At 35.7% G+C, this 16,316-nt stretch overlaps 2 protein-coding genes across 2 annotated transcripts; both read left to right on the forward strand.

Moving 5' to 3' along the window:
* The first annotated feature begins 5,369 nt into the window (after positions 1-5,369).
* On the forward strand, positions 5,370-7,842 carry LOC116289675 (uncharacterized). The gene is made up of 5 exons (XM_031696627.2): positions 5,370-5,597; positions 6,341-6,397; positions 6,704-6,875; positions 7,048-7,181; positions 7,322-7,842. The coding sequence occupies exons 1-5, from the start codon at positions 5,451-5,453 to the stop codon at positions 7,448-7,450; spliced, it is 639 nt and encodes a 212-aa protein (XP_031552487.1). The 5' UTR covers positions 5,370-5,450; the 3' UTR covers positions 7,451-7,842.
* A 1,809-nt stretch (positions 7,843-9,651) lies between these two features.
* LOC116289672 (mitogen-activated protein kinase 1) lies at positions 9,652-16,269 on the forward strand. The gene is made up of 11 exons (XM_031696624.2): positions 9,652-9,788; positions 9,885-10,011; positions 10,200-10,255; positions 11,033-11,222; positions 12,146-12,350; positions 12,810-12,889; positions 13,170-13,248; positions 13,813-13,922; positions 14,389-14,455; positions 14,532-14,591; positions 14,766-16,269. The coding sequence occupies exons 1-10, from the start codon at positions 9,670-9,672 to the stop codon at positions 14,585-14,587; spliced, it is 1,089 nt and encodes a 362-aa protein (XP_031552484.1). The 5' UTR covers positions 9,652-9,669; the 3' UTR covers positions 14,588-14,591; positions 14,766-16,269.
* Positions 16,270-16,316: the final 47 nt, after the last annotated feature.

A 16,316-nucleotide genomic window follows, 5' to 3' on the forward strand; every position in this document is an offset into this window, starting at 1 on the left:
ACAACCGGAAGTACCATCAACCCTTGCAAACCCCTGTTCACTTGACACTTCCGGTTTTTGCCATTTTTCACAGGTAACCCAATTTATCATTAACACGTATTTTTCGGATGCACGTTACGTCATTAGGCTCTTCCACAGTCAACTGGTAATGATAATTAGCTAAGATGGTTATCGTACGCTTGCCGGGAGAGCCAAGATTTAAGATCTTTCTTAAAACCTGATAGAGAATCACAGGCTCTAATGTTCATGGGAGGGAGCTCCACAACTCAGGGGCTGCATGGGAAAACGCCCTGTAATAATAAATAATAATATAATATGATTTATATAGCGCCTATACAAGTCGGCTCTAAGCGCTGTAAAATATATATGAATTATGATTCAAAAGCTAGTTTAAACAAATGAGTCTTAAGGTCTTTCTTAAAAGTTTTTAGACATGAAGTGTTTCTAAGAGGAGACGGTAGTGAATTCCATAGAACAGGAGCAGACACAGAAAAACAACGATAACCATAAGATTTAAGATTGTACGGACAAGTAACAAGAAGCAGTTCCTTGGATGAGCGGAGAGTTCTTTTAGGTTTATACACAGTTATGAGATCAGACAAGTAGACAGGAGCCAGACCATGAAGTGCTTTGAAAGTGAGGAGTAGAATCTTGAAATTGATGCGATGTTTCACAGGAAGCCAATGCAGAGAACAAAGGACAGGAGTGATGTGATTATACTTCTTGGAGAGAGTTACAAGACGAGCAGCAGAGTTCAAAACATATTGTAATTTATCAATTTGAGCATTAGGTAAACCATATAGAAGAGAATTACAATTATCAAGCCTGTACCCATACCTCCTTTAAAAGATTTTTTCGCATTGCATGCTTAAAAGACTGCACATGTTTACAAAGTTTAAGCCTATCGCTGAAATCGTTCCCGAAAGCTTAACTCCTTGATAATAAAAGGAACGTTGACCTGTGGTTGTCTTAAGGAGCGGAAAATATTTAACATCTGAGAACTCCTAGTTTGACGGCTAGAGATGCTACATCTTTTGAAAAACTTGTCTGCTAAGTAACTCCTGGGGCTATTCTGTTCATGCGCTTAAAAACTAGAGTAGCTTTCCTAAGATATAGTTGCTTTCTAATTGGCAACCATCTACGTTCTAGTATAGGTGAGAGTGACAGGGCAGAAAAATGGTTTTTGGCATTTCGCCATAAGGACAGCTTTACGTATTTAAGCTCAATATTTTATGAACACGTTCTTTTGGAGCCAAATAGCAAAAAATCAAATGCGACCAAAATCTATTAAATGCGTATTTGAGATATAAAGCCGTGTGCTTTGGGAGAGGTGATATTTTGATCAGCAGAAAAACTGACTGTGACATTTTCGTGAATACTAATAAGTAGATTTACTCTAATTCGACAAAATTTCGTCACAAGTTTCGAGCAGCAGTGACACAAATGAAACGCTTAAAAATTTGGAGTATTAAACTCAGTTAAAAAAAAAATCGTGAAAGAAGCGGGCACACCGTTTTTTTGCCCTGTCGGTGAGATGTGATCATAAGTATTTGGCCCTGAAACAATCCTACAAGCAAAATTTTGCACAGCCTGAATCTAATTGAGATTAGTTTCTGTCCGTATTACTCCAGACTGACGAACAATAAAAAGGTTTACTAAAAACTAGAGCATTAATTAAATGATCAGTGTTTCTCTATCCAAACAATGTTTCACTCTATTACTGTAATTTGTCCCAAGCGTGCCATACGAGATCTGACGCTGTTTGTGTTATATGTTCATTAAACATGTCAAATTGCTGTCCAGAAATACCCCAAGGTCTTTTGCTGCATGAGATGGAGTTAGTGGCTTTGCCATAAGAGAAACTTGGAAATTATCTACTTTTGCAAGCATCTGACGGCTCCCAAATAAGAGTAGTTTAGTTTTATCAGGATTCAGTAAGAGTTGATTCTCCAGGCACCAATCTTGGACTCCCCGTAAGGCACCAATGATCTTCGTCGTGTCATCAGATTGATCTTTTGGACAAAAAGGTAGATCTTTGTTAAAGACGTTAAATAATAGGCAACCAAGAATACTTCCTTGAGGCACTCCGTATTCTACTCGTAATGGTTGGGAAAGAGATTTGACAAATAACTGAGCATCCAAGTTATTACAATAGGCGAGGCTCCGACGTGTTGTAATGTTAGTAGCAATCTCTGGTGGTTTATTGAATCAAAAGCCTTGCTCATAATGATACATGTATCTAACAGCACGACTGCAGTCAGTTTTTTGTTATCGATGGACTGAAGGATGTTATCTGTAGTGAATAATACAGAGGTCTCAGTTGAGTGATATTCTCTGCATTCACTTTGACTACTAGACATCCTATTATTTGTTTGTAGGTATGCTGTAATTTGGTCATCTTTTGGGCAGCTCTTTCACAAATCTTGGACAGTAAGGGTAACAACGAGTTGGGCCTATTGTTCATAGGCAACTCGTGATCGCCGTCCTTATGAATGAGAAGTACTGCGATTTTCCATTTATTCGGGACAACATTTGTCTCGAAGGAGGAATTTATGAGGGTTATTACAGCTTGCAAAATAGCTGGTAGGCTATCCTTGATGACCCTTACAGGCATCTTATCATATACAGGAGCTTTATTGATTGTCATGCCCTTGATAATGGATTCTACATCTTTGTCATCTTTTTCTTTGATGGCGTCAACGGTGAACTGTTCCTCAATGGCATACGTTTGGGGTTCAAAGTTAGCACTGCACTGATCATAGTTAAGATTAACGGCCAAGTCGTTAATGTTCTTAACAGTGCTCTTTCCAAATTAACTCTTCGGCAGTTGTTTGATCATCTTTACTGTAGGTTTTGGCATTTCTTGATGTTTTGGGTAAACAGCTGCGGATGGTTTTCCACAGAGAATTTGAATTGTTCTTATTTTTGGATATGTGCTCCGGGGGGGGGGGGGGGGGGTACTACCACCCCAACTTGGGTAGGGGTGTGCCGCCAGGACCCGTATATATACATACCCGTATAGCAAATATAGGGGAGTACCCCCCCCCCCCCCAACCCCCGGGATGTGCTCCAATACATGCCTCGTTTCTTCCATTCCTATTTCTCTCTTAACTTCTCGGTTAAAGTTTTTGAAAGCATTCCAGGCAAGTGGATCTTTAGTCCGTTGTTCTGTCACAAAAGGATTGGCTCTTCCATGAACTTTGATCATCCTCGAAGGAGGATGTTCGTCTAGGAGTCGCTGAAAGGCTTAAATTGTTGTTAGGGGCATGGACACCAGTGTGTTGCCATAGCAACCACAGTTTGTGCATTTTTATGTTTCATATTATACTGTATACAAGTATAATGATAAAAGGGTAAATTTTACGCCGTGAAAGGATGAAAAAACTGGCGTTTCGGACGCTAGTCCTTCGTCGGAGTAAAAGATACTCCCACTTTTCACGGTGTATGATTCACCCTTTTATCATTACTGTTTCATTAGAAACAGCGACCCAGCTCACACTAGTTTTTAGCTAGTTATCTCTTCTGTATACAATAATGATGAAAAGGTAAATTATACACCGCGTGAAAAGATGAAAAAACTTACTGACGTTTCGGACGCTAGTTTCGGCTCTTTTACTCCGACGAAGGACTAGCGTCCGAAACGTCAGTAAGTTTTTTCATCTTTTCACGGCGTGTATAATTACCTTTTCATCATTGTTTCATTAGAAACACCGGCGCAGCTCACACTAATTTTTAGCTAGTTATATCTTCTTCTGTATACAAGTATACTACAAAGTTTGGATGTCATTCATCAAATACTCTCAGAGATATACTGAAATCTAAGTTGAAGGAAACTGTGGGTTGAGAATATAATGTCATCAACCTCCAGATTAGCATAAACTAAAAACTTTAATATCTCGCGAACCAAAAATGCTAACAAGAAAAGAAAAACGCCAGTGTTCTTCTTTTGCAAATTACTTAACATGCTTTTAAACAGTATGATATTAGATACATCAAAATTTCATTGTAGTGGCACTTTAACGGCACCACAATGGCCGCCATGTATTTTGACTTTCTTGAGAATGCTTGCAACTATCAATATGAGAGCATACTATTTTATTGTGGAATATGCTATATTGAGTCGTAAAGGCTGGTCAAACCAAGACTTTCTTTTTCACCCTTGATTCATACGTACTACACGTATTACGACAGTTGGGTCAGCTTAACTTTTTATGATCTCGTTCATCAGATCCTTCGTGGTCTCTGGGGCTTATGGTGGTGTTTGTTTTTTAGTATTTGTGTAGTCAGTGACACTAATCCATTGAACGAAACATCAATCCATGATTATGATGATGACGTCAACTGAGAGATCACTGCCCAAATTTCCGTTATTTCTACCACCACCGACATTAGATATTGTAAGGGCTTTTATGAGTATGTCAAATACCTTTCATTCCTGCTAACAAACAGAATTGACTGAGTACATAGTGCAAGTATTAATAGAATTGTCGACTAGGAAGAGTCTTTGATGAGTATCCACTATGGATGGTATTAGGGATTGTTTAATTGTTCTTAACCGGTTCACAAAGACTGACAATAAGCAGGCTCTAAATGTTATTCATTCGACGACAGGGCCTGATGAAATTAGCGTCAATCTGATCCATCCCTAAGGACTTTGGTATACGTCATATTTTGTTCAACCAATCACCTTAGTTCTAACACCATCAATAGTTTATTGCACTACATGAGACAAAATTCTAAATAAAAACATTTATCAAAGAGAATCACTAAAATGATGACAGGAACTATTAAACCTGGTAAATAGGTCCTTTTTCATGACGACCACTACTGATTTTATTATTAGTAACATTTACATGAGGATGAAAAGTGAATGCTTCCAGTAATCCAGATTCGATGTATTCATCTTCTACACTGTATTCGATCAAAAGCGAGATACCTCCCTTTGTTTGATAGAATTATCATTTCAATAGCTTCACCGACTTCGGATTCACATGGATGCATAACTGAATAAATAATGAATGTTGTTGAAGACGTTATTGATAGGGTGCTTTTTCATGTTCATGATTTTCTATTTGACATTGCAACACTCAAACTATATTTTTTTCGAAAAAGGGTTTTGTAATGATTTAGACATACTCTGTGGCACTATACCTTATTGCGATTTGCTGTTATTAGAAAACACAAACAATAGTTGGTTCATTAAGGGGATATTTTCTATTGTTCTCGATTTCTTTGTCCGATAATTTTTGTTGGTATTCCATTGGAATGAAGCAGTAATGTTGACGCTATGTTTTTATGTGTTGTCATGGTGATTCTCGTTAATATTGTTCTGACCGCTTCTCATCTGGGGTTGAATGAATAATCAAGATCAGATTTTGAGTACTAAGGTCGGTGGTGCTAGCTAGCAAAATATTTTCAACGGTTTATTTGAATCAAAAGAAAGATAAAGGATGTCATCGATCGAAGCTGGACATGGCAAATCTGCTGGTATCGTCGGCATTATCATCTTGCTTTTTGCTTTGGCTGATATGATTGCTGGTATTATCTGGGTAACGTACGGTGGCAAGGATGCGAGCGGTATTTGGGTTGGTCTTCTGGTAAGTAAAAAAACACCTCGCTCTAACGGGAAAAATGAAGCCCGAAGTACTTAGGCTGGAATAAGACTGACTATGTAAACGTTTTACACACGTCAGGTTTGTTGATGAAAAGGGAAGGGCTGGCCTGTTGGCACACTCGAATACGGTACACGAGATAGTGAACCGCAAAGGAACAAAAAAATCAGCCATTTAGTGCGTTAGTGTCAGAAAAGAAAACCTATCGGTAATGATGTCTTAGCCTCTGTTACGCGATCCTGAAAATAACTAGTTTCTACAACAAATATTCACGTTGAAACATTATTCAGTTACTATATATGATAATATTGACACCTGTTTGGATGATGTTTCTATGGAGATAACGCAGTCGCAATGCAGATTTTGCGCTCTTTCAGTTTTATTGTGTGTGAGGGGAAGGGAGGGTTTTAAACCTAGTTAACAATTTTATTGTCTTATTTAACATTAATGACGCGCCTGATGCTGTGGGTTGGAATCAATTCGAAGGGGACCTGATACGGTTTAGAGCATGAAATACATAACAAAGAACACAGTTTTAACTCATTCAAAATACTGTTCAGATCAAAGTCAAGTTTCAAGCGTACAAACCAAGGCTAGATTTACATTAGTACCACTGATTACGTTAAGCCCGGTAACGTGTACTTTCTATATAGCCGACCAGGGACAGTGAACGTTGTCTGGTTGTTAAGTTTCTGCACTGGGTTGACTATCTGATTTTTACTTTGCAGCTTTTGATCACCGGTATTCTTGGGATCGTTTCTTGGGTCAAACTCAATAAAGCAGCCGTAAGTATCAGTAGTATAGATTAAATGATTTTTGTTATTTGCTTTACTTGAAGATGTAAGTCGTCTTTAAACTATGATTACAAACTGCTGCTGCTGCTTATGATGATGATGACTAGTGTCACTTGGTATTAAAGAAGGTTTTTTCAGGGTTTTTCTATCTATTCATAATGTTATATTTGTAATTGCTGCCGACAGCTACATATTCAATGCAGCACATTGAAGATGTTTGCGTCAAGTGTTGTAATTAGGATCCTGTCTTGAGAGACTGAAAGGTGGCTTACAAATATCCTCTATCTATTATTTCAGATGGTTTTTTTCCTGGTTTTCTGTATCATCGACATCATCTGTACCATCGTGCAAGCTGTCATTGCTGCTCTGGGATTCCTTATCTGGCAGATCCTCAAGGCCGTTATTGCTTCGCAGTGCACCATCAAAAATGGCAAATGTGACTGTGGGGACAAAGATATTCCAATGGACCGTAAGTATATCGCACTTGCTCCAATCTCTTTATACGACCATACAGCATTAATCAATATAATAATAATGATGATGTTAATGATGATGATCATTCTGAAATACTGAAAACTTGAAGGTAATATTAATATACTTGATACTAATATATACGTATGTTATTGTTTGATTTGTATCAGTCGAAGATTGCTCATGGATTTCAGACATCGAGGCTATCTTCTTGACTCTATTGATTGCTAACGGGCTGTGCATGATCGTTGTTTTCGCTGGATCCATCATTGGTTGCATGGCAACCTGCTGTGCTAAAGGCCCAGTAAGTATTTGTCCACTGTTATTGCTATAATATTTCGCTCTTGGATCTATCAGCCAAAATAATTAAACATGAATAGCTGACCATGAGTAGTTGACCATGATTTATCAGTTTGAAGTAACTGAATGTGATTTACCTTTCAGCAACAAACAGGAGTTGTAGTGGTTCAACATCCAGGAGTCGTAGTTACCACCACCCATGGACAGGCTCCTCCAGGATACGGCGAACAGCCTGGGCAATACCCCATGACAGATGTGCCTCCCAAACACTGATGTCATCAACCTTAGTTATGCATGATAATACTTTTTGGTTATTAAAATCGCACTAGAGTGGCAGGAAAATAGAAGACTTTCCCTTATACTTACATGAATTATACATACATTTAGGATCATAGCACTACATACAAGTGTGGATTGTGTTGATTGCAATCCCCATATTGATTGCAATCCCCATACTGATATGATTGATTGGACAAGCTTGGCTCGTTATTATTCAACATGCCCGTCAGACACTTCAGTACGTGTGTTTGAGCTTGCTCATCAGTGTCCGTTGTCATTTTTCCTTTAATGCAAATGCAGCGACAAACTTTGTCGCTCAAAAATTCATATGCACATTTTTTTAACGTATTTATTGGTTTTGCTAAAAATAAATACAACAACTTGCACATGCAGTTATACATTATTGATTACGAATAACGAAAAAAAGTCAGCCCCATCAAACAGTCCTTCTCAGGACTACATCCACCTGGGTGATCATAATACTTCGATCAACATTCATTCACCTGGGTTTAGACCGTTCTATACCGATGATAGATGAAAACAGCTTGTATGATACCATGCTATAGTTCGTTTGTGGGATTGACATAATGTAGGATTCATTATATGATATTGACGTATGATGCCAAATGGATTTTACGTCGAATAAATGTTTTAGTAATTAAGGATGGATAAGGAGCATAAATATGCTCTCTTGAAGCTCAGTAATTCTTTGATCGCATTTCAAAGTAGTCAGATGTGATCAGTTCTAACACTGCGCGCATGCGCATTTTATTATTTCACCTTGCCCGGCTTTTTTCCCTTATTGCCAGCTGTGCGTGATGGTTTCTATTCGTGGTGAGAAAAATATAATGAATGGAGCGAAGTCTACTCTACGAGCAAATGAATCTGCCCTCACTTTCATATTTTCACTGTATTGATGCCATGAAATGTGGGCAAAAGATATCATCGTTACAATTAAAATTATAATTTTACATGATGAAAGTACATCATACTAGAAGAAAAATAAACAAATAAAAATGGGGCTCACCAACTTCGTTTAGCCGTTAGAATGCGTAGAAGTTCATCCTTCTTACAAAAACGCGTAAACGACGTATATGGAAAGCTATCAAAAATAGGCCATATTACTTTAAAGAAATTGATTGATGATCTCTATTTTACATAGAACTATAGAAAATAACGATTTCGAAAAGATCGCGAAAAATAAGTTTTGCCAATAATAATGACGCGAAAATTAAGTGCATGACCCTCGATTTGTTAGGACATAATAAATTTAAGGCGCTTTCCAATCACTTGGCTTTCTCAAAGTCCTCACAGCTTCGATCTTTGAATGTTAACAAAAAAAAAACTTGTAAAAAAGGTCATTTTCGTTATGTATTTGAGCTCGAAGCGCCAAGATTCGCCCTTAAAAGTTACATCTTAAAAAATCTTGTTTCGTTTATGCTCCCTCTCCCCTCCCCCTCCCCCCATTTTTGCATCCAGTCAAAAATACTTTTTCGTTTACAAGGAGGCTTAAATCGAAGGTGTATGCATCAGGCGCACCCATGGAAATTTTCATATAGTTCTCTCCATGTGCATGTACCTGAACTAAATACAAAAGTAATCAGTATTTTATATAATATTATATTGATAATGGGTGGAACTTCTACTCACGGTGCGTCATTTTGACAGACAATCATTGTATGGTTGATAAGTTGATAAGTTGTGTTGCATGGATGTAAAACTGAGACCGACAATATGCTAGACAGACAGACAGACCAACCCTCCCCAAAGACTTTTCTAAAAAGCGTAGAAGGTGTTATCTAAATTGAGGATACTAGAGCCCTCTATCCACTCTCCCTTCCTTCTCTACTTTTTGAAGTCATTTTTTTAAAGAATAATTGAAAGATATTAGTTGAAATTAAGGAGATTATAAAGCCATCCACCCCTCCCCTCATATTTTAATAAAGCCCATGATGCATAGCTAAATTGAGGATACTAAAGCCCTCTATCCGCTCTCCCTTCCTTCTCTTCTTTTTGAAGTCATTTTTATAAAGAATAATTGGAAGATATTAGTTAAAATTAAGGATATTATAAAGCCATCCACCCCTCCCCTCATGTTTAAATAAAGCCCATGATGCATAGTTAGTGTGGTTGGTTGAGGGTGCGGTGAGCAGAGGACAGATAAACCTTGCCTCGTTGTCATGTTAGTACGTCAAACGAGCGAACCAACAAACATGGCGGGGATAACAGATACTCGAGCTCCTCCTGAGGTTGTTAGAGGACAACAATTCGACGTTGGACCTAGATATTCAAATCTGAACTACATTGGAGAAGGAGCTTATGGAATGGTCTGGTAAGAGTCGCATTGTTTTTGATTTAGTGCGAATAGCAGTGGAAATATGAAGGGAGTTTGCGTAGTACTCAACAAGAGACACGTTTTTTTTTGCAGCTCGGCGCTCGACAACCAAACAGGGCAGCGAGTTGCTATCAAGAAGATTAGCCCTTTCGAACATCAAACCTACTGCCAGCGAACTCTACGTGAAATCAAGATCCTCCGTCGATTCAAGCATGAAAATGTAAGTTTGTTAAAAGATTGAACAGCCTTGAATTATGACGACAAGAAATGGTTAGCGATAGATTGAAATGCCATATGCACTTACTCTGATGGATAACTTTATCCCTTTTGTGACAGTATTTTGCCCTCAAGTACTCATTCTTGGGATTGTTGTGTTTTATTGACTTTATTTAAATGTCTTTGCTTCAGATTATAGGCATTTTGGACATCATACGAGCCCCAACCATTGAAGACATGAAGGATGTGTATCCTAGACACTTTATACTACCCCGTTCAACATTTTTCTCCTTACAGTTCTGTTTTTGTTATATTTTTTCAACGCTAACATAACATGTCGTAAAATTTATTCCATTCCTTTATTTAATTCGATAATTTTTTTTGGTGGTCCAATCTTTTTTCCATTCATTCTTTCTTCGTTAATCTCAATTCTATTCAAGATAATTTTCAAGTACAAACATTTCTGGTACTCGAGACAAGAAAATCTCAACTACAAATTAAGGTTCTAGGGAGTACTGTACCTATTTCTTCTATATCACATAGCGGAACTTTTATAATCAGTAATTTGAGGGAGAAAATTAAGTATTAGATTTACTGTTTAACTTTTTTTGATGTCATCTTTACTAACAGCCGTGGAGTGTGGGATTTGCCTTGAATAATTTGGAATATTTTTCTTGCTGTTTTATGGGTGATAATTTCAAGTAATAATATTCTAATTATTTCAGGGTTTTTTTTAACATTTTAAAGAATTGAAACATTCTTATCTTTAAAACTGTAATCAGCATAGATTGTTCGGCTATAAAAAGGACCAAAGAAAAACCTATTTATTGCAAAATATTACAAAGTTATAGCTTTGGCAAATGAGGATTTTTAGAATTAAAATCGTTCAGAATTTTATCTTTTGAAACAAAATTAAAAATAGTTTAAAAGACATTGTTCTTTAATTATATTTGTGCATTCAGTTAGCTTTATGTGTAAGATAAGAGTAGAAATTTCCCCTCATGGCCCCTTGACCATAATTACAGATATATTGTACAAAGCCTGATGGAGACTGATATGTACAAGCTATTGAAGTCACAGAAGCTTAGCAATGATCATATATGCTACTTCTTGTATCAAATATTGAGAGGACTCAAATACATTCACTCTGCTAATGTTCTGCATCGAGACTTGAAGCCGAGCAACTTGTTGTTAAACACAACATGTGATCTTAAGGTATGTGGATATTTCTATAAACCTTTTATTACTGTATGTTCTTGGACTGCAAAGATCTATATATAGTGATTATTATTGTTGTAGCTTATGTATATTATTCTATAAATAGCTATTGTTTTAACAGATTTTTACTTCAATTATTGTTTTATAATTAGCAATATTAAACCAGGAGTTATTGATAAATGCTTTTCAAAAACTTCCTTTTTATGAGGGTACAGGTGTGTAATGTTTGCTTAATAGCCAGTGCAGCTTACAAACTTGTGGTCCTTATTTCATGATCAAATTGGAATTTAGGAGTTGATTTTTGTGGAGGGAAGAAAACTGGAGAACCAGGAGAAAAACCCTCAAAGCACAGGAGAGAATCAACAAACAACTCTATGCACATACAACATCTAGCAAGACTTGAACCTGTGGTTGCATTGGTGCGAGGCAAGCATTCCCACTGCTATGGCACCTATGCCTTCATAGAGATGTGTTGAAAAGTACATGTTAATGATCTATATAGTATGTCTATGCATCTATATAGTTTCTTTGACTTCTGCTCTAGGTTAGAGTTAGGGTTAGGGTGCTTATATCGCTTTCATAAAACATTTTTGAATGATTTTGTGCGAGCATGTCTCTGTCCTCTGATATAAACAACGTAGCCAGCCAATCAGCAAGCGTGTTATGTCTCAAATATTTTATAAATATATATATTTATAATGTAATAATATGATATCATGGCTCGAAAATGAAGAAAACAATTAATGCAGTAAGAAAAAAATCACTAGATATCAATTATATAATCTAAAACTAAAACTATATTTATATATATATAAAATCATAATATAGATACATTAAGAGCTGTAGAGCAAGGGAGTTTTTCTTTTACTTCTCAAGTATATTTTCTTTCTAACACAAATTGTCACTGTATAAATGTCCAGATCTGTGACTTTGGTTTGGCAAGAGTTGCTGACCCAGAGCATGATCACACTGGTTTTTTGACTGAGTATGTGGCTACCAGATGGTATAGAGCACCAGAAATTATGTTGAACTCCAAAGGCTACAGCAAGGCTATAGATATTTGGTCTGTTGGATGTATTCTTGGAGAAATGCTCTCAAACAGACCAATTTTCCCTGGAAAACACTGTATCCTTTACTTAATTGAGGACATCCAAAATATATTTTGATGTAAAGTAGCTGTGTTATATTATGGTATGTTGGTTTGTTATGATATGTTATTTTGATTTATTAAGATATGTTGGTTTATTGTATATATCTGTGCTGTATGCTGTGTTATGTTAATGTTGATTTGGTATGTCAGTTTGTTATGGTACATTGGTACATCATGCTGTTATGCTATACTGTGTTATGTTATGGTGTGTTGTGGTGTTATGTTTGTACATTATTCTGTGTTGGTGTGTTGTTATGTTATGTTTGTACATTATTCTGTGTTGGTTTGTTATGGTATTTTGGTACATTATTCTGTGTTTTGTAATAATGTATTTTGGTACATTATTATATGTTGGTACGTCATGGTAAAATGGTACATTATGGTATGTATGTTATGGTATATTAGTTTTTTCTTAACCAACTTTTCAACATTAGATCTTGATCAACTGAATCTCATTCTTAATATCCTTGGTTCACCAAGTGAAGATGATCTCCAGTGCATCAAAAATGATAAGGTATAACATTTGTTTTGTTTTAATTTTATTGAATTTTTATGGCCAGGCACTTTTAACTTGTGGGTGCATCTCACACTTTTACAAGATAACAGAATGGGGCATGGACAATCAAAAAATTCTGAAAAAAATATGGTCAATCTTATGACCAGTGTAATAGCTCAGTAGACTTGATCCATATTTAGGGAATTGATCATTTATTTAATCTTTAAGTCCCTATTGTGTTGCTATTTTATATTAAGGATTAACAGTTGTCACAATATATGATGCTTGTTATGTTTAGGCACGCAGTTATCTTGAGTCTCTACCTTTCAAGCCTAAGGTTCCCTGGACAAGAGTATTTAATAATGCAAATCCAAAAGGTTTGTATATGTTTCTTTGTGTGTGGCTAATACTTCTTTATAGACGTGTAGTAACTATGTCATTGAGTTGTAAGTCCCTTCATTAGTAACATTTTGGATAATATTCGGAGCAAATCAAATCAACAATATTCAATTGACCACTAAGCAGAATTCTTTGATTGATGACAACAAAAAGTGACAATATAAGTTATATATCTCCAAAAAAATATCTAAGATATTTTTAAAATTTATAATAATGATAGTTAACCAATATTGACTGGAAACTGGACAGTGAATATAATTGGCAATACTGGTAGTTAGCAAAGGATTTACAATGGTATACTAGTGTTACATCCGCTATTTAAACAATAACAATAATATGAAACTCAAATTGTACAACGTTTGATCGCTTAGGTTTTGTTAATATTGTAACATATTTTAGTTCCTCTGAGGATGACCATGTCGGTCGAAAGCTAAGGAAAATATAAAATTATTTTTAAAGGTTGATGAGTCAATTTGAGTTTCATAATATAAATCCAACCTACAAAAACCTTTACGACTTAATAACAATAATGTTGTTACTAGCTCTAGATCTGATTGACAAGATGTTGACATTCAATCCCAATACAAGGATCACTATTGAGGAATCATTAGCACATCCATATCTGGAACAGTATTATGATCCTGGTGATGAGGTAAAGTATTATCCTATATTAACCTATATTGGTTGGTTTGAAAACCACTTATCTTATGAACTGACTTGCAGTATTTCACTGGATGCAGGATCTTGCATCCTATATGCAAATAAATTGGAAGGGGACTCAAACAAAAAATAGGCCACATCCTAAAGGACCCTGAAAGATCTCATATACTTTCTTTTGCTTAGAACTGATCATGTAAAAAGCTTTTTGTCATTAAAACATCCTGTCTTGAACATTAAGATGTCAGCCATCTAAGAGAGAATGAGTGGGATCTAGGTACCTTAGACTTACTTTTTAGACTGGGACTCCTAAAATATAGGGTAGGAGTACATTGGATCCCGAAATCAATTCACTTAGGTAAGACCCTGACTTACTTAGTTGATACTGGTATGGTCTGTATAGCTGTTGACACAGACACTTTTTTGTTAGTTGATACTAATACTCTTGTTTACTTTGATAGCCTATTGCTGAGGAACCATTCAGGTTTGAGACAGAGTTGGATGACTTACCAAAAGAAAGTCTGAAAGGTAATGCATGGTTCAACAATAGTTCAGCAATTTAATCAATATTTTTTTAATTGGCCCTCGTTATTGTTGTTTTCAGAATTAATTTTCCAGGAAACTTCTCACTATCCGTCATCAGGTGCGTCCAGGTCATGAACAGGTTAGTATCACCTCTATGTACACATAGTACAAGTACGAGTCGGGTCTTCAGACATTTGCTTCAATGGTCTCTATTACTTACTTCTATTACTTACTTCTATAACATGACCATTGAAAAACTTTGAGTGGTAAGGATTGCAATATTTTTACACTTTTATAAACAATATTGTTGCAGGTTGTGATGTTAGCAGTGTTTATATTCACCATTGGATATTCAACATTGAAAAGGAAGGACACTAAGAATGGATGTCTTTTATACTAATCTAATATAGGAAAATTGAATGGCAATTGACTAGCAGGTTTTATACAGCTGCTGTCCAGTTCTAGAAATGTGATATGAATACAACATATATATGACTGTATACAATATAATCATTTGGCCTTCATTTGACTATTAAACAGGAAAAAGTCAAACATCGATTTTTTGGACTTAAAGTATCAGAGTTCAACTTAGCTTTCAATCATTTTTGACATTCTAAAACTAAAAATAAAATGTCAAAAAAATTGTCTTAGTTAATTCATTGAAAAAAAAAAAACAGTAATAATTATGTTCTTTTACTTTGATTTCTGGTTTTTACCATTTATAAAAACATTTAGAAAAATAAAGGTACAAAACCATGACCTATATATTATTATAATTATAATTATATAAATCTAGTCTGAAAGAATTAAATTAGATACAAAATATGAATTGTGTGTAAGTCAGGGTTTGTGTGAATTAATAATTATACATGTATTTCCTTAAATTCTTTTGTACAAAGTAAAACTACTGTGGCTGCCAGTATATTAGTCAGTTTTGGTCATTAATACTCGTAATACATTGACAATATTGGTCATGTTCATATAGTCCATTCCCCACTAATGTATTCTAACAGTACACCACAATTCCATATCTCTTTTTGTGCAAGCAAAAATCTCCCATTACCAAAACTTTTTGTTTTTGTGATGATGTCCAAAAGCAAAATAGGATAAAATAATGGTTTTCCCTGGAATCTATTGTGAGCATGATCTAGACTAACATAATGGAACACTCTAATCACATATTAATGATTCTGTACCATCTAATTTTGTCACCAATCCATCTCCAATTTGTTTTATTTAAAATTGATGTAGATTTAAGTTTGCTTATTACAGTTCTTATCGTTAAACCTTTTATTTGACAAACCAGAGATATTAGTGAACAATGTTTCAATATGACATAATGTCCAAGTTGACATTAAAATATAATGGTCAATTTGCTTTGCCACTAAGATCTTGAAAGGGAAGGTTCGTTTTTCTACCAATCTTAGTTATGTCATTTCTTGAAAGACCTAAATAGTGCTTAGCATTATTTCGTACTCCTACAAAGGTGGGGGGGGGGGGGGGGGTTTCGTTTGAACAATCAACCACCTCTAGTGACGGGCCTGTGTTTGACGAGGAACATGTGGAATCCACTGTCAATTTAATAGTAATTCCCTTTATTGAAATCATAGGGGTACTTGGCCTTCATGTTGTAATGCAAGTGAAAACTGTTAACCAAACTTTCTGCATTTCATCTGCATGGTGCATTGTGATGCAGATACAAGTTAACAGTCTTCATAAGAATGGTGCATGCTGATGAGGGATTTTTTCTAGTTACATAAATTTTATTATTGCTGCTGTTTGTACTTCATTGTCAACCATTAAAAAACATGATTTTATTTTTTCTAGTTTACATTATTCCAAAGATTGAATTTACAAACTTTGC

The sequence above is a fragment of the Actinia tenebrosa genome, unplaced genomic scaffold (assembly GCF_029948245.1).
Source record: "Actinia tenebrosa isolate PJP-AT-01 unplaced genomic scaffold, QUT_ActTen_1.0 PGA_scaffold1__47_contigs__length_23844297, whole genome shotgun sequence".
In the NCBI taxonomy this organism is placed as follows: domain Eukaryota; kingdom Metazoa; phylum Cnidaria; class Anthozoa; order Actiniaria; family Actiniidae; genus Actinia; species Actinia tenebrosa.

What these genes read in the sequence shown, in the direction of transcription:
- LOC116289675 (XM_031696627.2), top strand. Translation starts at nt 5,451, where the DNA reads ATGTCATCGATCGAAGCTGGACATGGCAAATCTGCTGGTATCGTCGGC. An exon ending in GTATTTGGGTTGGTCTTCTG is followed by an intron (nt 5,598 to 6,340) that starts GTAAGTAAAAAA and finishes TTTACTTTGCAG; the next exon opens with CTTTTGATCACCGGTATTCT. An exon ending in CCTGCTGTGCTAAAGGCCCA is followed by an intron (nt 7,182 to 7,321) that starts GTAAGTATTTGT and finishes TTTACCTTTCAG; the next exon opens with CAACAAACAGGAGTTGTAGT.
- LOC116289672 (XM_031696624.2), top strand. Translation starts at nt 9,670, where the DNA reads ATGGCGGGGATAACAGATACTCGAGCTCCTCCTGAGGTTGTTAGAGGA. An exon ending in GTCGATTCAAGCATGAAAAT is followed by an intron (nt 10,012 to 10,199) that starts GTAAGTTTGTTA and finishes TCTTTGCTTCAG; the next exon opens with ATTATAGGCATTTTGGACAT. An exon ending in AGTGCATCAAAAATGATAAG is followed by an intron (nt 12,890 to 13,169) that starts GTATAACATTTG and finishes TGTTATGTTTAG; the next exon opens with GCACGCAGTTATCTTGAGTC.